Raw genomic sequence first — 21096 nt, 5'->3', positions numbered from 1 at the left:
TATTTTTCACCCCCCCCCCCCTCAAAAAATGTAACACACATCTATGCTTCATGGTTTTACATGTATGAAGTTTCATTGGATTCACTTTAAAATTAGGACTGGGACGATTACTTGGTTAATCGGATTCGATTTGATTACTATGTGAAATCGGTTTCAATTTTACAAAACCGCTAATCGCTCTCAAACAATAAACATCATGAAATCTACTTTATACATTTCTTTGATTAGCACATAGACCCGCAGTATATTTCCACTAAAACACATTGAATATAGTCAATAGCCTCGAATTTGCCTGTCGTGGTATGTGTAAAATAAAATACACCAAAATATGACTTATTAATTACGACACTATTTGCAAACGATAAAGTCCATAAGTTATTAATGTAATTAGCTGCTGGAAGAATCTTGTGATACAGTCATCAGGAAAAAAAACAGTATTTTCAATATGGCAGCCCATTAACCGGTTCAGTTCCATTTCATACAAATAATTAACTGGTTTCAAAATTTTGAAATCGTCCCAGTCCTATTTAAAATTGTGGAGGTTGTGTGCTTCAACAACTTTTGGAAATGCAGCATATGGATATCCCCACCACTGTCCATCCTAGAAAAGATTAAGTCATGCACACCTATGGTTCATGGTGATAATATGCATGAAGTTTCATTGTAATCCCATGAAAATTAAGCTCAACAAACTTTTTCTTAAGTACTGATTGCATGATCAACCACTATAGGACTTGTATATATCCATCCAAACTTTTGGATATAAGCCTTCGGAAAGGTATGACTCTAAAATACTCACCCATAAACTTTGTATCTGTAGGTGTAAAAATAACTTTATTAAATATAAGACACTTTTTACCTTGCTTTAATAGAATAAATTCATCAAATAATAAACTAGCTATACTGATACATATAATTTATTCAATCAGTTATCTATAACCCAAAATATGTTGTCTAAAAAAACTGTAAATAAATGAATTTCAATTGCTTTTCTCATATATACATGTACTATGCTGCTTCATTCTCAGTAACAGGGAAATCAAACTCCGTCAGTTCAGTTAGAAGCAAAATCAATTAATATGAAATTAGGCACTGCCTCAATCGGGAATCTGTCCTACTGCACATGCAAGATGTTGCGATTCAGAAAGATATGTGAACGCTTATAAGGCACAAGAAAAAAGAGCATTCTTCCAAAAAATCCTAAGTCAGATGCTCTTTGCACGAATTTCAATTTTCACAAGTGTCTTAAAAAATGTAATTAACATGTACGAGATTTTTCATTACCATTTTAAGCTAGTTTTTATGGGTGTTTTTCAAGGTCAACAAACACTATGTTAAACTTTCAACTGATTTAAGTAGAAACCTGCTGTCCCGTAGAAAATAATGTTTTATCAATTAAACAATTTTAAAAGCACAACCAGACTTTAGGCAGTATAACATATACATATAAGAACTGAATCAACTAATTCTTACACTATTTTTAAGGGACATATCTCAACTAATGGGCCTTAAAAATCTTTGTTTAGGGAAACATACCCAAAATTAGTAGGTAGGCTGTTTGGTATTTTTCAAAAATGTAATTTTACAGCAGTAAGAAACTAGATTAGCTAGTTTTAGCAAAAAGAGTAAAGATACATATCAGATTAATGAGTGATCATATATCAAGTTTATTACGAGTTAATTTTTAACTATCAAACACTGTCAAGATTTTCAAATCACTACAGAACTAAAAATTATTAGCAGACAGAGTGAGCTTGATAGGGATGGATTACCTAAACAAAGACTTGCCAGGTCTTACATCAGACAGGTTAGAGAAGTATCAACTAAATCAATAGCCTGCATTTCATAAATCTAGAGTGTTCAGTATAGAAACAATTGTAGAGTAAAGTTAAGAAGAAAGGAAAGGATAAGATAAGAAGTTGTGACATAATAAAATAACACCATTCGTGAATAAATGAAGATGGATAATAAAATAATACTTTTTATCTAAAATGTAACTAAAACTTGTTTTGCATAAAAAATGTTATGACTTCAAAGTCTTTCATTTTTAAATACTGGAAATTACCTTCAAATTTAAACAATAGAAGTTACAAATTTACAGTTTTACCAGTGTCTGGTCTGAACATAAAATATCTTATCTGACAAAAAAGCAGGTATATGTTTGCTATATACACAGCTTATTTTACATACCCATCCATAAAACATACAGTTTTACAACAACAAACCAGCTAGACTATTCAAATAAATACAGACTTGTTCACTTTCTGTGAACTCTGCAAAAATCTATGTAAAACTATTTGTTAAATGACTGCAATATTTACAAATACAACATATTACATATTCCCACTTTAACATACACACAACACAAAATATACATTCCCATACTTATGGATAAATCTTAGCAACAGTGTCAAACTCACTCTATATTCTGATATAACAAAGAAATTTTGATACAAATTTCTTTGCAATTTCATGTTTTCAAAATCCTTCATGATTTCCAACACCATTGTTCTATCATTTTTTCTCTATACACATATACATGTAAATCTCAGGATAAGATCTTTAAATGGGTTAACTTAACCCTTCACTTTCACTAAAGTGGCATGAATCATTTACTAGATTTTCAAAATCCTTGATTCACAGTATTCTACTTATAAACATACTAATAAATCATTCACAGGTCTGTTCCGAGATTAATTATCTCTCCTCAATTTTCAATTTTATCCTTCGACACTAAGTTCAAAGTTCTCAATGTCTTCAAGTTCAGAGTTCACTTTATCTGCCCATTCATCAAGCTTTGATGTCTGAAACACAGGAGTATAAGTACAGTAGACATGGTATAGAATGACAAGTTGTAAACAAGAAACATATGTCTAGATAAAAAGACTTTTCTTACTTAACTGCTCAAGGTCTGCTTTAGTTATTAGTTCATCTAGGAAAGTTAAGACAAACCTCTGATGCCCAAGAACTTTATACAGCATGAAAATGGATTAAATTAACCTGTTTACAAATGTGTACAACTTGACATTTGGTGTTCGAGTCATGTGTCACTGATATGCCATTTATGGACAGGCAGGCCCTTCATACAATGACCTGAGGTAACTGGATGCATTGTTTTCAGTCTTTCCTTTAATTTTGACATCGTGTCATTGACCCACTGATAATGAGGAAACAATATAAAATACCCATTCTTCTTTGAAAAGAGGACATTATAAATATTATTGCGAACTCATTTTTAAACTCAGTCATGTAACCTCAAATGTCAATATTTTTCCATATTGATGTACAGAATTCACAGGTGTATTCCGGTTATGGAAAGTGTATTCCGGTGAATTCCGGTTTGTAGGTGTATTCCGGTTTAATGTGTGACCCTTATTATGGACAATATTTTCAGTTGCACTCAAGCTAACAAATAAATTTATATAATTTATATATTAGTTATAAATGTAGATGTGTACATGTATGTAATAAAAGAATATCAGACTTGCACTAGGAATAATACTGCACTCCAAAAGTTATCTTCACTGTGAAACTCGTGCACAAATGTACGTATTTCTCAATACAAATCTAATAATCTATAAAGATCTGCTGACCATACGAAATCATACTAAGATTATGAAGCATCAATGATCAAAGTTCTTAGGCAAAAGCAGTCTCCAGTTATTAATCTTAATCCCTTTTCAGACTCAGTATCACTGTGACCTTGACCTTTGACACAGCTTTCACTTTTAAAAACAATAGATTATTTACCTACCGACCAAGACAATCATCCTATTAAGTTTGACAGTTTATCGGAAATCAAATTGCCTATCCTTCGTATTTAAAAGAAGTATAAATATACTCAATTTTATCCGCAGGAATTTATCTTATTGCTGTTCAATGGTAAGTGGGAAGGCAAGGGAATAATATTTACTCTACTGCACTTTACCTATATGTTCAATAAATCACTGATGTATTTAAAATTGTGGACCAAAATTATCAACTGTGTAAGGAATAACTTACAGAGAATCTTCCAGTTTCATACTTCCTCTTGGACTTTCTGTACGATCTTTCAACTGACTTATTCAGGTTAAAATTTTCTCCTGAAAAGCAAAACACATACCTTTACAAATCTGCAGCTATGCAATACTTTTAAACAAATTTCAAGCTTATATGTCTGTTAACTAATTTTTTATATATATTAGTACGGATACATTGCATATTTGACGATACTTTACATTTTCACAAAAACTGAATCCTGAAAAACTATTAGCTATGTATAAGCTACACTCACATGTTAGTTAAAAAGAGAGCAACTGGTTAAAATAATATCTTGCAAGCTTAAAATCCACAAACAAGAGGGTCATGATGACCCTGGATCGCTCACCTGAGTAATATGAGCTACATCTTTCAAATGTCAAACTGATGATTTTTAGAAATTTTTTGGAAAATTTTCCGATGTACAATCAAGTAACCCCTGGGGCGGGGCCAATTTTACCCCGCGGATCATGATTTGAAGAAAGTTTGTAGAAGTCTACTAGACAATGTTACATATCAAATATCTAAGATCTAGGCATTCTCGTTTATTTTTAGAAAATTTATGAAGATTTCCCTATGTACAATCAAGTAACCCCTGGGGCTGGGTCAATTTGACCCTGGGGGGTCAAGATTTGAACAAATTTTGTAGAGGTCCACTAGGCAATGCTACATTTCAAATATCTAAGCTCTAGGTCTTCTGGTTTATTTTCAGAAAATTTTGAAGATTTTTGTATATACAATCAAGTAACCCCATGGGGCGGGGTCAATTTGACCCCGGGGATCATGATTTGAACAAATTTTTTAGAAGTCTACTAGGCAATGCTACAAGTCAAATATCTAAGATCTAGGCCTTCTGGTTTATTTTTAGAAAATTTTTGAAGATTTTCCTATGTAAAATCAAGTGACCCCCGGGGCGGGGTCATGATTAGAACAAATTTTGTAGAGGTCCACTAGGCAAAGTTACATGTTAAATATCTAAGCTCTAGGCCTTCTGGTTTATTTTTAGAAAAATTTTGAAGATTTTCCTATGTAAAATCAAGTGACCTCTGGGTGTCATGATTTGAACAAATTTTGTAGAGGTCCACTAGGTAATGCTTAATGTCAAATATCGAAGCTCTAGGCCTTCTAGTTTATTTTTTAAAATTTTTTGAAGATTTTCCTACAGAAATCTATGTAAAATCAAGTGACCCCTGGGGCAGGGTCAATTTTGACCCCGGGGTCATGATTTGAACAACTTTAGTAGAGGTCCACTAGTCAATGCTACATGTCAAATATCTAAGCTCTAGGGCTTCTGCTTTTTGAAAAGAAGAATTTTTAAGATTTTCCTATGTAAAATCAAGTGACCCCTGGGGCGGGGTCAATTTTGACCCCGGGTTCATGATTTGAACAAATCTGGTAGAGGTCCACTAGGCAATGCTTCACACCAAATATCTAAGCTCTAGGGCTTCTGGTTTTTGAGAAGAAGATTTTTAAAGTTTTTCCTTTCGGTTGCCATGGCAACCAGAGTTCTATATGGAATTCAATTCTTTGAACAATTTTGAAAGGGGGCCACCCAAGGATCATTCCTGTGAAGTTTGGTGTAATTCTGCTCAGTGGTTTTCAAGAAGATTTTTTTAGAAATTGTTAACAACAAAGGGAAATTAATCTTTAAAAAAAAAAAAAAAAAAAAAAAAAATCTATATAATATAAGTCCACAAGAAACTCTTTACCAGGTAGAGATAGGTCAAAATACACCTAAAAATTGGATGTAACATGCATGCTGTACCACAGAAAAGTGGTCTCGATTTTTCTCTACCGCCAGTAATAAAAAAGTTACAATAAAATCTATTTATAGTAACAACAAAGGGACGTAATTCTAAAAACAAGGGTGCCTCATGGTGGTGAACATTTGGTCCAAGTTACATCAAAATCCCTCCATGCATGAAGAAGAAATGTTCCGTACAAAGTCATTCTTGAATTTGACCTTTGACCTCTAAATATGACCTTGACCTTAGACCTAGGGACCTGGTTCTTGCACATGACATGTTGTCTCATCCAGGGGAATATTTGTGCCAACTGATATCTAAATCCTGCTTTGCATGACAAAGTTATAGACCGGACAGGAAAAAAATCCTCTTGACCTTTGATCTCAGTGTGACCTTGACCTTTAAGCTAGGGTACTGGGTGTTGCGCATGACACGTCGTCTCATCATGGGAAACATTTATGCCAAGTAATATTGTAATCCCTTGATGGATGACAGAGTTCTGGATCGGACAGGGAAAAGACCTTATTGACCTTTGACCCCCAATTGTGACCTTGACCTTTGAGCTAGGGGTCTGGGATTTGCGCACGACACGTCATCTCATCATGGGGAACACTTGTGCTAAGTGATATTAAAATTCCTTAATGAATATCAGAGTTATGGACCGGACACGAAACAGACCCTGTTCATGCTATGTTAACATTTGACTGCTAAGTGTGACCTTGACCTTTGAGCTAGGGGTTTGAAAGTTGTGCATGACACATCGTCTTATTATGAGGTACATTTGTGCCAAGTAATATTAAAATCCCTTCATAGATGGGAGAGTTATGGACCGGACAGGAAAAAAGCCTTGTTGACCTTTGACCTCAAATTGTGACCTTGACCTTTAAGCTAGGTGTCTAGGTTTTGCGCATGACACGTCGTCTTCTCATGGGGAACATTTGTGCCAAGTAATATTAAAATCTCTTCATGGATGGGAGAGTTATGGACCGGACAGGAAAAAAGCCCTGTTGACCTTTGACCTCTAACTGTGACCTTGACCTTTGAGCTAGGGGTCCGGGTTTTGCGCATGACACGTCGTCTCATCATGGGGAACATTTATGCCAAGTAATATTAAAATCCCTTCATGGATGGGAGAGTTATGGACCGGACAGGAAAAAAGCCCTGTTGACCTTTGACCTCAAATTGTGACCTTGACCTTTGAGCTAGGGGTCCGGGTTTTGCACATGACACGTCGTCTCATCATGGGGAACATTTGTGCCAAGTAATATTAAAATCCCTTCATGGATGACAGAGTTATGGACCGGACACGAAATTGCGGACGGACGGAAGGACGGACAGACGGACGGACGGACAGACGGACGGACGGAATGACGGAAAAGCGCATTCCTATAGTCCCCGAAACTGGTTTTCAACCAGTAGGGGACTAATAATTTCAGCTCACATTATGTTTTGTCAATTTGTCGTGAAAAAAATGCAACTTTACGCTATTAATTTCAGTATAACTTCAGTACTGAGCTCACAGAATGAGATAAAATCCAAAAATAAAAATTTATTATGTTTAACCATTTGGAATGCAGCATTATTTTATTCAACATGTGAATTAAAATTTAGTACTGAATCTGACATGGTGTTCCCTTAACCATTTATACAAATCATCTACCAGCCACAAGTAATTATCCCTGAAGCTTGACATTCCAAGACCAAATAATTCTCTCATTGATTGGAAACCATTTTCATTCTTGGTCAATGCGACCTTGACCTTGACCTGATTACACCAAAACAAAATGTGCTATCAACCTACTATAGGCATTCATCCTATTTTAAAAGTTTGACCACCATATTTACTTAAATGTTATTGATCAAAAACTATTTGACCTACTGATAGGCAACACGATAGGATTTGTCTACTGACTTTAACCAATCTACCTATTCAGTTTGACAGCTGTGGGGCTGACGTTAGACCCCAGGTGATACGAAAAGATCACGAAAAGACAGCGAGCTCAAAACACATCAGTGAGGGGAAAGTGATTCGAAGTCAGTGACTTTAAACACTTGGCCACAGAGGCCCCCACACTGCACAGGGAATTCTAACCTATTCAATCTGGACTTAAAGAAAACTTTCTTTTCTCACAATTACCAGTACCTGAATCCTCATCTTCTAGAGTAAATGCTGGAGAATTTCCTCTTTTCTTTCTGCTTGCTTTAACAGGAGGTGTTGGGCTGGGCGTTTGGATTTCCTCCATAGATCCGTAGTCTGATGTTGGGGTATCCAGGCGCTGAACTGGTGATAGCTTGGAAATGTTACCTTTTATGCCTGTGAAACCCCTTTTTGGTTTAGACTCATTTGGTGTTGACGTATCTTTAGAAGCAAGTCTAGACATATTTTTCACAGACATTTTCTTGCTTTTATCTGAAACGTTTGCTGGTGTTGATGTTTTAGCAGCATTAAATCTCGGCATGGTTTGTCTCGGTGATACAAAAATTGCACTATCATCAGCTGAATTTCCCTCCTCAGATTCCATGTAGGAAACACTCGCAGTTAACTGAATTTCACCACCTTTAGATGACCTTAGTTTCTTGCTTTTAGAAGTTTCATTGATTCCCTTCTTAGAATGACTGGCTCTTTTTCGAGATGGAGTCGACTTTCTTTCACAAGCTATTGGTGAGATACCATCTAAATTTGGTGGTGGTATTGGTTTTAATGCCCTGAGTCTTTTATTGCCTTTCTTTGTTTCATTCTCATCATGTATATTTTCTAGTGGTATGACTGCCTTTGACACTCGTCCTTTTGGTGTACATTTTGTAACAGTCGTCTTTGAGGGGGCTACTGATGTTTTCGTATTTCCTGCCTTTTTCTTATTTTTGTCCTCAGATGCAGGTTTTATCTTTGCTGTCTTTGCCTTTTCCACCTTTTTCTTTGTAACCTTCCCATCTGCTTTGGACTGACTTTGTTTTTTACCAGAGTTTTTATTACTGTCACCAAGAGGCGATTCCCCAATAAATTCATACAAGCTTGACGGAGTGTTTGAGGCACTCTTAGGTGACGATCTAGTTACACGGACAGCTTCCATTTCTCCAGATGCTTTTACAGTCTGAAAAAAATGTACAAAATAATTAACACTGGCAGGTCAAACTAGAACTGTCACAGGAGTGACTCATACCCCCACCATACGATCTTGTCACAAAAGAATGGCAACCATAAGAAATCTTGAAAATACTTTGGAGTACTTCATCCTGGGCTTCCACATGTAAGTAATACTAGCATAATACACTCGAAACCCGTTATAACGCTTCTCGATATACCGCGGTCCTCGGTATAACGCTGTATGGCCTTGGCGCCCAAATTTTAGAGGGTACAAATATCATAAAAAAAAAAAAAAAAAAAAAAAAAAAAAAAAAAAAAAAATCCGCAGATGATACTTAATTTGATCATAACCAGCGTTCAAACTACAAGTACTCTGTACTTTAACACCTTTCCATGACAACTGTCACAACAAGAGCTGTCGGAGGACAGCAACGCTCGACTATTCAACAGCCTTGTCAATTGAATGAATACAAAAGTTGAAAAAGGGGCATAATTTTGTAAAATGCAAAGTAGAGGTATTGAACCTCTGTACTGCATGTCATATCATGACAGTGAACAAGTGTGTGAAGTTTCAATCCTTTCCAATTTGTGGATACTGAGATACCAGCTTACATACAAAAACTTCACAAAAAACTGCTAAGTCAAAGGGGCATAATTTTGTAAAAATGCCAAGTAGAGTTATGGGACCTTCACAGTGCATGTTAGATCATGACAGTGAACAAGTGTGTGAAGTTTCAATCCATTCTAATTAGTGGATACTGAGATATCAGATTACATACAAAAATTTAACCAAAAACTGATAAGTCGAAAAAGGGGCATAATTTTGAAAAAAAAAGAGAGTAGAGTTATGGGACTTGCTTAGTGCATGTCAGATCATGATAGTGAACAAGTATGTGAAGTTTCAATCCATTCCCATTAGTAAGTACTGAGATACCAGCTTACATACAAAACCTTAACCAAAAATTTCTAAGTCGAAAAAGGGGCATAATTTTGTAAAAAAGCAAAATAGAGTTATGGAACCTGTGCAATGTAGATCAGTTCATCACAGTGAATAAGTGTGTGAAGTTTCAATCCATTCCCACAAGTGGTTACTGAGTTACCAGCTTACATACAAAACCTTAACCAAAAATTTCTAAGTCGAAAAAGGGGCATAATTTTGTAAAAAAGCAAAATAGAGTTATGGAACCTGTGCAATGTAAGTCAGTTTGTCACAGTGAATAAGTGTGTGAAGTTTCAATCCATTCCCACAAGTGGTTACTGAGATACCAGCTTACATACAAAACCTTAACCAAAATCGGGACGCGGACGCGGACGCCGACGCGGACGCCGACGCATGGGCGAGTGCAATAGCTCACTATTCTATGAATAGTCGAGCTAAAAATCAATAATCGTCTGCTAGCTTACTTTTTTTTGCGTATCGCCTTTGTTTAAGTTTCAATACATGTAGACATGTGACAATTATGCAATCAGTAACGTGTCAAAATTAGATTGTTTGCATAAGCGTGTAACATTGGTCAGTCAACTATCAAACCGTTTAAGTTTGCACCAATTAAGCAGATGACATGATCACTTGAGTGAATAAAAAATCGAATTTTGTAATAAACTGCAGCCGTTTTTCGTAATCATCACACTCAATTCATCGGAAATAACGAAGATTCAACGCTTTGAAAGCCTCACTGAGAATGTGCTCCCTTTTTAATATCGTATATCAACGACGCTGATTTAAAAATTTTCTATCTTATTTATCGATTTCCTTCATGTAAATCTATTCAAATTTTTTTTTAAGACTGTCCACGTTTTTTCTCTTTTAGTTACATAAACCCCCAGTGCAATTGCAGTGCATATGTAATTCTCACGACCGCGCACTCCTCACACAGCGTTATATATGTTTACTTCCGGGATACACAAATCCAATTTTCTTTTATAATCACGACAAAATGAGAAGATGACACAGCCTTATAATTCTTTTTAATGTATTTTTCAGTAGCATTTAAGGTAAATAAATGTCCTGTTTATACGATTCTTATTTCTTATTAACATAAAACAGCGTCCAAAATACGTTACCGGTGGGTGGGGTATTGCATATACCGCTGATACGATCAACCCGCGTTATAAATTTAACCCCGCTAGATCCGCGGGTCTCGAACCTTGGACCCCGACGACAGTGTTATAACGGGGTCCCAGTGTACTAGTATAGTAATACTAGTAAATATATTAAATCTCTAATATAAGAGATACACTAAAAGTGAATAGAAAAAAGTGTCTTACCGACCCATGTTACCACAGAAAAATGTTTTTACTTTTTACATAGGACTTACAATAAAAAAGTTAGAAAAATACCTAAAATATTGAAAATCTAAAAATAGGATTTCTAAAAATAGACTAATTCCTGGAATTTAAGGGGAAGAAACTCAGTACACAAGTTAAACAAGAGCTGTCTCCGTAGGATGACACATGCCCCCGATGGCACTTTGAATGAATAGTTATGGCCGATGTTAGAGTTTAGGACCTTTGACCTACGGAGCTGGGTTTTGCGCGCGACACATCGTCTTACTGTGTCACACATTCATGCATAGTTATTTTAAAATCCATGCATGAATGACAAAGATATGGACCGGACATGCCCATCAATGCACTATCATGAAAAATGATCTTTAATGTCTAAGTGTGACCTTGACCTTTGAGCTACGGACCTGGGTCTTGCGCACTGCATGTCGTCTTACTGTGGTACACATTCATGCCAAGTTATTTGAAAATCCATCCATCGATGACAAAGATATGGACCGGACACGAAAATTGCGGACAGACCAGGGATCGAATTTAACGGTCGCTAACTCGCAAAATTCGAGTAAGAATAAAAAAATGCGAGTAGAAAATCATGGCACTCGAATATTTTTGCGATCACGTTCGAAAATCGGGGAATTCGCTCAAACTGTCCTTTTCTCTTTAAAAACTCCTTTCGGGCAGTTAATTTACCGATAATCACGTGACTGCTTCTAGACGCTTGTCGCTTTATACAAAAGTAATTATCGGATATGTAAGTAAGCGTCTAGGCAATATATTTGTTTTCATTTTGGACGTCTGTAATTTGCAAAATTCTGTGAAAATGGAGAGGAAATAACATGTTTCTTGGTGCAAAAAAGCCCACGGAGCTCGAAAATGCTAGCAACACTACCAACTGTGACCTGAGAAAAACTTAAAAGATCAACGTCAAGCCAAAAGTCCAAAGAATCATTGAGTACTTTGGTTTGTATCGTACTTTCAAAACCAGAAAGTCCCAAGCCTGTCCGGACTGTGAACTTTTATATGAAACCAAACAACAACAAAACAACTTGAATTTAGCACGTAAACAGCTTTTAAATAATTGCTAGTGGAACCCATCAGTTTGCTAGTGGAAAAAAATGGCACTAGCAAAAATTTGCTAGTTGGAAAAAAAGTTAAATTCGATCCCTGCAGACCGACAGACTGACAGACCGACAGATGGTTCAAAAACTATATGCCTCCCTTCGGGGGCATAAAAAGGTTACTTCCCTTTGGCTCTAGGCCAATCAGAATGAGATATAGTGAAAATACATCAAAATTAACCTTAAATTCTAGGTAAAAGGGGACACAATTCAAGAAAAATTAGTGTCAGAGTTATGCACCTTGTGTCACATGATGTGGGTGATGAGGTGGAACATCTATTTTAAGTCTAAATCAAATCCATTCAGTAGTAACTGAGATATAGTGAAAATACATCAAAATTAACCTTAAATTCTAAGTAACAAGGCAGTCTGAAAGACAGCTAAATCCCCCGCCACTGCTATGGATAGTGAAAGGGTAAAACCTTTGATTTTAGCTGTGACCTTGACCTTACATGGCTGACTCATGAATTCTGCACAGCATCTTGATGAGGTGATCATTTGACCAAAGTTTCATGAAAATCCTTCAAGGTGTTTAGGAGATACAGAGCTGAAACCTTTGACCTTCAGTTGTGACCTTGACCTTGAGTTGACATGGCTGACTCATGAGTTCTTGATGAGGTGATCATTTGACCCAAGTTTGATGAAAATCCTTCAAGGGGTTAAGGAGATACAGAGTGGACACCAAATGGAAGGCTCAAACCTTCGACCCTTAGTTGTGACCATGACCTTGAGCTGGCATGGTTGACTCATAATTTCTGCACATCGTTCTGATGAGGTAATCATTTGACCCAAGTTTTATAAAATTCCTTCAAGGGGTTTAGGAGATATAGAGCGGACACGAAATGGAAGGCTCAAACCTTTGATCTTCAGTTGTGACCTTGATCTTGAGCAGACATGGCTGACTCATAAGTTCTTCACATCGCCTTGATGAGGTGATCATTTGACCCAAGTTTGATGAAAATCCTTCAAGGGGTTTAGGAGATATAGAGAGGACACAAAATGGAAGGTTCAAACCTTTGACCCTAAGTTGTGACCTTGACCTTGAGCCGGCATGACTGACTCATGGTTCTGCACATCATCTTGATGAGGTGATCATTTGACCCAAGTTTTATAAAATTCCTTCAAGGGGTTTAAGAGATATAGAGCGGACACAAAATGGAAGGCTCAAACCTTTGACCTTGCATTGTGACCTTGAGCCGGCATGGCTGACTCATGGGTTCTGCACATCGTCTTGATGAGGTGATCATTTGACCCAAGTTTTATAAAATTCCTTCAAGGGGTTTAGGAGATACAGAGCGGACACAAAATGGCAGGCTCAAACCTTTGACTTTGAGTTGTGACCTTGACCTTGAACTGACAAGGCTGACTCATGGGTTCTGCACATCGTCTTGATGAGGTGATCATTTGACCCAAGTTTCATGAAAATCCTTCAAGGGGTTTAGGAGATTTGGACCGGACATGATTTTGTTACGGACCATTCCTATAATCCCTCCGCCATGGCGGGGGATTAAAAAGGGCATAATTCATAAAAAATTGGGGTCAGAGTTATGCACCTTGTGTCACATGATGTGGGTGATGAGGTGAACATCTATTTTAAGTTTGAATCAAATCCATTTTGTAATAACTGAGATATAGTGAAAATACATCAAAATCAACCTTAAATTTAAAGTAAAAGGGGACATAATTCATAAAAAATTTATGTCAGAGTTAAGCACCTTATGTCACATCATCTGGGTGATGAGGTGGAACAACTATTTTAAGTTTGAATCAAATCCATTTAGTAATAACTGAGATATAGTGAAAATACAACAAAATTAACCTTAAATTCTAAGTAAAAGGGGACATAATTCATGAAAACTTGGTGTCAGAGTTATGCACCTTGTGTCACATGATGTGGGCACATGATGCGGGTGATGAGGTGGAACATCTATTTTAAGTTTGAATCAAATCCATTCAGTAGTAACTGAGATATAGTGAAAATACATCAAAATCAACCTTAAATTCTAAGTAAAAAGGGGCATAATTCATAAAACAAGAGCTGTCGGAGGACAGCAACGCTCGACTATTTAACAGCCTTGTCGCTTGAATGAATAAGAAAGTCGAAAAAGGGACATAATTTAGTAAAAAAGTAAAATAGGGTTATGGAACCTGCAAAGAGCTTATCAGCTCATGACAGTGGACAAGTGTATGAAGTTTCAATCCATTCCCATTAGTGGGTACTGAGATACCAGCTTACATATAAGAATTTAACCCAAAAACTCCTAAGTTGAAAAAGGGGCATAATTTTGTAAAATGCAAAGTTGAGTTATTGATCCTTTGCACTGCATGTCATATCATGACAGTGAACTAGTGTGTGAAGTTTCAATCCTTTCCCATTAGTGGATACTGAGATACCAGCTTACATACGAAAACTTAACCAAAAATTTCTATGTTGAAAAAGGGGCATAATCTTGTAAAAAAGCAAAATAAAGTTATGGGACCTGCTTTGTGCATGTCAAATCATGACAGTGAACAAGTGTGTGAAGTTTCAATCCATTCCCATTAGTGAGTACTGAGATACCAGCTTACATACAAAACCTTAACCAAAAAATTCTAAGTCGAAAAAGGGGCATAATTTTGTAAAAAAGCAAAATAGAGTTATGGAACCTGTGCAATGTAAGTCAGTTTATCACAGTGAATAAGTGCGTGAAGTTTCAATCCATTCCCACAAGTGGTTGCTGAGATACCAGCTCACATGCAAAAACTTAACCAAATCGGGACGCGGACGCGGACGCATGGGCGAGTCCAATAGCTCTACTATTCTATGAATAGTCGAGCTAAAAATGGTGTCAGAGTTATGCACCTTGTGTCACATGATGTGGGTGATGAGGTGGAACATCTATTTTAAGTCTGAATCAAATCCATTTAGTAATAACTGAGATATAGTGAAAATACAACAAAATTAACCTTAAATTCGAAGTAAAAGGGGACATAATTCATGAAAACTTGGTGTCAAGAGTTATGCACCTTGTGTCACATGATGTGGGTGATAAGGTGGAACATGAATTTTAAGTTTGTATCAAATCCATTTGGTAATAACTGAGATAATAGATTTCGGGACGCGACGGAACGGGACAGGACGCGACAAAACTGACTCCTATATACCCCCCTCAAACATGTTTGGTGGGGGTATAACAATGACATATTTGTTTATAAAGTGACCTTACTTAAGGAACAAAAAATCATTACAGACAATAAAATAGACAGGTCTATGTTTTTGATTGATTTTAATATATTAGTCATATATTACTAGTCCGGTCAATTTTTACAATTTTTACAATGAACTTCTATCATGTCTATGGAAAAATCACATTACTGCACATTAAAAAAGTTCCTCAAATAAAATTGTCCTAGCTGCAGACTGTCAGACCTATTTTCAACAGGGCTTTTGAGGGGCCAAAATTCAGCCCCATTCCTCTCACCAAAATGTATGTTTCCCCCCACCTCAATTAACATGATTAATGACAAAAATTCTCATCCAATTATTCAAACCAAACTCTTAGTAGATCTACACAATTATGTAAACCATACCAATTAAAATACAAGACAATGTGTCCTTCAGTTGTTTCCTTTTCGAGTGTAACATACATTTGCAGGGCCCTCACTGTACTTTGGGGGAAGGGGTCCGCAGCCCTCAGGCGGGGGAATTTTCGTGTCGTTTTAGCCAAAAAGGGGGAATTTTCATTGCCTTCAAAGAATAACATACTATGTAAGAACTATAACATGTATAACTCTCATTACACTAAAGTTGTTTCTTTTTGTCAACATACTACTGGTAACTGCAATTAAATCATGTCAAGGTCAGCTTTTCAGGGAACAAGCTATACTGTTATTTATGAAACTTCGACAAACTTTATCTATAACAAGTACGTTTATCATTACACATTTTTTTAATCAATTTATATTTTAGTTGTCTAAAAGTGGGTTGGGTTTGGTGCCTTTGCATTTTATTATCAAAAATGCTTCAAAATAAGGGCTGCTTCTGCAACAGTGATCATATTTTTCTTAAATACAGACTTTCATATGGCTTTTTACTTAGATTGTACTAAAAAATCTTGTAAGAAATGATGAAAATGTCCGAAAATCACGGTTGCAAAAACGGGTGACAAATATGGAAAACGAAAGTAAACATTTAAAATTCTTGATGAAATACCTGTTTTAAATTTCTTTTTTTTACCATACCTATTCAATACTTACAATTTCTGCTTATTAAAGCATTTAATTTATTTGGACCAAACAAAGCCTCGGCAATGATAATAGATTTTCTATAGACTGTAACAGTTGACCGGCTCACGTAATCGTTCAAGCAAACAAAATAATGGTTTCAATTATCCAATTTGTGCAAAGACGATAATCTAAAGCTGCATTGTTTATCAATTAATTTTTACACATTGATCAGTAAACACCTTTGATAATGACAGGGATTATTGTACTAAATATAAACCGCGAGATGACCACGTGTCAATCGGCGCGTGGCGTGATTGACATCTGTTAGCAGCTTATTAACACATGACGCTCCGCCTACTGCCATACTTCCGCGTATGATGGCGAACAATATTGAAATATTGCTGTGATTTTGATTGACAAGGGGCAGAACTTTCGAATTCGAGACGCATCAAACAAAATTTCCGCGAGTCGACCCGACGCACGAAGCATATTTTGTGCGGGTCAAATACGAGTTTTTCTCGATTTTCGCGGATCAAAAACCCGGGACCTCAGGTCAACCGAATGCCCAGTAAGGGGGAATTTTTTTCTCTGGAGGGGGAAAAAAGGATACTATTTTGGCGGGGGAAGCAGCCGATATTCCGCGGCAAAAACGGCCGATCGAGGGCCCTGATTTGTAGTAAATTTTATGACAAAATATTGTTTTCATATCACACAATGTCCCTCTAATTTAGATATACTGATGTGATTTCCCGCAAAATTAGGTGATAAGTCACGAGTTGACTAAATCCAACAGTGTCTGTGGCGATTTGGGTGGTTATCGAACTTGGCTGAGATATTTAATATGCACACAAACATCGTCACCAAGTTGGTGAAGTTCGGATGAAAAGTGTTTGACTAAGAGGGCGGACAAGCCTAAATTAGCAGATTTTGAGTAATTCAAGGGCCATAATCCACGAGTACCTGGGGCGATTTGGCTGGTTATCGAACTTGGCCATATTATGCCCATGCAGACTTCTGGAAAGTCATCGATCTGACGGACATGACCGCAAAATGTTGACACAGTCCACCGTTTTTTATCCTGGATGCAGTCCGACTGACCGGCATTTATAAAATCGTATCCCGAGAACCGCAACATCTCGGACAAAATGGCATCATTAATGATTAAAAAATACCAGTGCATGAAAAACCTCTTTTGAACTATATATTGATTTCACTGTTTCCATGGCAACTGTTCTTTTTTGGAAAGGACAACCATATAGATGATAATCAGTCATATCTTGGTCAGTTTTGGTGATAAAACAATAAAATGGTATCAAAATGAAGCTAAGACAATGGCCTTTCGATAGTAGTATTTCTATGTTAATTAAGACAATACATGTGTAGTTCTGCTATTTTTAACATTTAAAATATTGACTTGCTAATGGATAAATGTCATTTGAAGAAAATGTTAATGGACCAACAATGGCCATGATGACTGACATGTGAGTGATCACAAGAGCTCTACCCACTAAAGTGTGTAAGCTTAACATAACTTTGTACAGTAAAGCTAAAATCTATGAAAATGAAATCACCTTATTTTGCTTTAACTGACCCCCAATTCTTTGTGTTGGATCAAGACCTGAAAAAGAAAGACATTTAAAGCTTATGTTTCTGAACAGCTGTAAAACATCAGTTTACTACATCAAACAGCTTCCATTCCTTTGTTCATTTCTAAATTCATTGTAAATCAGGTTCTTCATATTGATTTAGATGAGGAAAGGTTCTCAGTATTGAGCAAGTAAAAAAAAGAGAGCCAGACTGTCACAAAATACACCCGTCTAAATACTCAGTTAAGTATCATAAAAAGATTTCGAGTAGCTCTAGTTCAAGGGCCATAATCCAACATAGTCCCAATCCATGACTCTAGTTACCTCCCTTGACGGTTCGTCCATAGTCACAAGCAACGACTATTTAAAATCGGCGTAATCGAGGTACTTCAGACATGATTGCAAGCATAATGATGATTTAATGGCGAAAAGAAAAAAATTCTGAATAGCAAATTTATTCTTGTGCTTGTCTTATGAAATACACAATATGTCATGTCATGAGCACTTCGTAGTACCTGAAGAAAGTCACCCACTGACCTACATTATCGATTGTATTTCGCCTCTGGTGAGGTCACAGCTTTATTACGTTACGATTGCAAGGCACTCGTTTGGCCATTTTTGGGGCCGAATATGGGTACCATTCCCCTCCTAAAGTAACTAATATGTTTTTTTCACCTTTCTCAGAAGAAAATTCCCCTGATGATAGGTTGTTTGACATAAATAGATATGAACTCTTTCTTTTAATATTATATAGTGCCTCTAAGGAAGATTACTGTTGCAATATAGTCACATCAGTTAGGAATGATTGAAAACAGTATTAATAAGTGTGAAAAGTAGTTACATATACATGGCTTAAACTTCTCCTTTTGATCTTAAAATGTCGAAACATTCCCCTTCCTGAGGGTATGGGTACCTGTCCCCAAAAGTTGTCTAGTGCCTTGCTATTGGCGCATTTCATTCATAGTCAGGTACCAGTACCAGATGAGCACAATGTCTCAGGCTAATTCTAGATGTATTAGTGCAATATTATTTGTAAATTTACTACGATCTAAAGTTAAATTTCAAAATTTGAAAACAAAACAGATATTGGGAGAGATCTATTCATATATAATATTATTCTCATGGGCTTGTTCCTTCACAAACACTTGGAATAAACTAAACTGGTGAACAAATCGAGTACGACTTCACACTGTGCTAAATGCTGTACATTCATGCATATATTTGATAGATGTTTTTCTATAGTGTTTTATGCAGAACATGTCAAATAACGTGTTCAAGAGATAAATGTATTACCTACAGCAAATTAAAATATTTCTTTTGTTTTTCATACTGTGAGTGTAAAGCTTTAATTTATGTTCATATCTTAATCACTAATGATTACGCCTGTGTTTGGACGTGGCTGAGTTGGATGTAATATCAGACTGAAATGAATTAAGTGATAATTACGTCACGAATTGACTAAATCCAACAGTGCCTGGAGCGATTTGGGTGGTTATCGAATTTGGCTGCGATATTATGCCCACAAACATTGTCACCAAGATGGTGAAGTTCGGATGAAGTGTTTGACTAAGAGGGCGGACAAGGCTAAATTAGCAGATTTTGAGTAATTCAAGGGCCATAATCCATGACTGCCTGGGGCGATTTGGTTGGTTAAAAAACTTGGCCGAGATATTATGCCCACGCTGACTTCTTGAAAGTTGTCGGTCTGACGGCCATGACTGCAAAATGTTGACGCAGTCCACCATTTTTTTATCCCGGATGCAGTCCAACTGACCAGCATCCTGAGAACCGCAACATCTCGGACAAAATGGTGTCATTAAAAAATACCGGTGCAGAATCCATAAATTACTGAGAAAAAAAAACACGCCTGCCGAACATACAGAAAGCAAAAATTAGTACGAAATGAAGAGGTTCTATCATAATATAAATGGGGAAGATTCTTGCTAGCTTGTAAAACAAGCATGTTTAAATAGTAGTTTACTGAGGCTTTTTTGTTGCTGGGTTACAAATTCATTTTCAGTCCAGCAAATTTCTAATTACCATACCGAATGTCCAGTCATTTTTTCCAACTTTCTGCCCATAAACATTGTCAGCAAGTTTGGTGAAGATTATTGTAATCGAACTAAAGTATAATCATGCATCTATTTGTAGCGTTGATGTGGAATTATATCAAAAAACTTACACAGAAACAAGGAAAATAGCCTACTTAAGCCCACTGACGCGAAAACAGGCGACAAAAACGATTAATGTCATGAAGCAAATATACTACTCCCAAAGATTAAAGTACTAAAAATTTAGCGACCTTTTATACTTTTATTTTTCTGCTTGTTGGACATGACTTCCAGCTTGAAATATAAGTCTATAGTACACAAGCCATGGAAAAATTTTGGTCAAGCTTCTTTTTTATTATTTTGGAAATCCCGCTAAACTCTGCGCATGCGTAATAAATATGATAAAATCCGCAGTACCGTTGATATCCGTACAAGCTACATATTTCAACTCCGGGAGTGAGGGTGAGGACTCCCATTTTCTGATGTTCCTAGAAAGAAGAAGAATTTCAAGCAGTCAGTATAAACAAGGACTCTCATTCACCAAAAGGGTGTTTTGCCTATAATTGTGTTGGGTTCAGCTTCACATTCACACTGGAAAGGGTTGATTGAGGTTTTCTCTACTTTTTCCAGCTATATTTAAATGAAGGAAATTACCATGTTTTACATCTTACACTCAAGAAACATATGAAAATAATCTATTTAAAAGGTTATTTGCTAAATAAAGAATTCAGCAGTGTGTAAATGATGTCATAAACACACTAAAATGGCTGCATCCATGATCAGCCATTTTCTCAAATTTCAAACTGCCGTATCTTTTTCAATAGCAGTCCGATTTTAAAAATTCTTTCAACGTTGCGAAAGATTTGAGGATGGCTTTCATATTAAATTAACTAATTGTCAGGCTTTCCTTTTCCTTTAAGTTATTTTATATCCCATATGTGGACTGCATATCACACACAAACACTGTGAAATGTCTGGGGTTTCCCCATCTTTCTTTTAACA

The 21096-nt window shown here is 36.4% G+C and overlaps 1 protein-coding gene across 1 annotated transcript; it reads right to left on the bottom strand.

Moving 5' to 3' along the window:
* Positions 1-849: 849 nt before the first annotated feature.
* On the bottom strand, positions 850-20478 carry LOC123541937 (uncharacterized). The gene is made up of 5 exons (XM_045327563.2): positions 20346-20478; positions 18029-18075; positions 7906-8854; positions 4003-4082; positions 850-2804 (listed from the first exon to the last, which is right to left on the bottom strand). Exons 1-5 carry the CDS (start codon positions 20377-20379, stop codon positions 2721-2723), a joined length of 1194 nt encoding a protein of 397 aa, XP_045183498.2. The 5' UTR covers positions 20380-20478; the 3' UTR covers positions 850-2720.
* Between the last annotated feature and the right edge of the window lie 618 nt (positions 20479-21096).

The sequence above is a fragment of the Mercenaria mercenaria genome, chromosome 1, assembly GCF_021730395.1.
Source record: "Mercenaria mercenaria strain notata chromosome 1, MADL_Memer_1, whole genome shotgun sequence".
NCBI classification, from domain to species: domain Eukaryota; kingdom Metazoa; phylum Mollusca; class Bivalvia; order Venerida; family Veneridae; genus Mercenaria; species Mercenaria mercenaria.
The sequence above is the reverse complement of the archived record's forward strand: the minus strand, read 5'-3'. Positions and strand labels throughout refer to the sequence as shown.

What these genes read in the sequence shown, in the direction of transcription:
- LOC123541937 (XM_045327563.2), bottom strand. Translation starts at nt 20,379, where the DNA reads ATGTCCAACAAGCAGAAAAATAAAAGTATAAAAG. An exon ending in GTCAGTTAAAGCAAAATAAG is followed by an intron (nt 8,855 to 18,028) that starts GTGATTTCATTT and finishes CATTTTTTTCAG; the next exon opens with ACTGTAAAAGCATCTGGAGA. An exon ending in TCTAGAAGATGAGGATTCAG is followed by an intron (nt 4,083 to 7,905) that starts GTACTGGTAATT and finishes TTTGCTTTTCAG; the next exon opens with GAGAAAATTTTAACCTGAAT.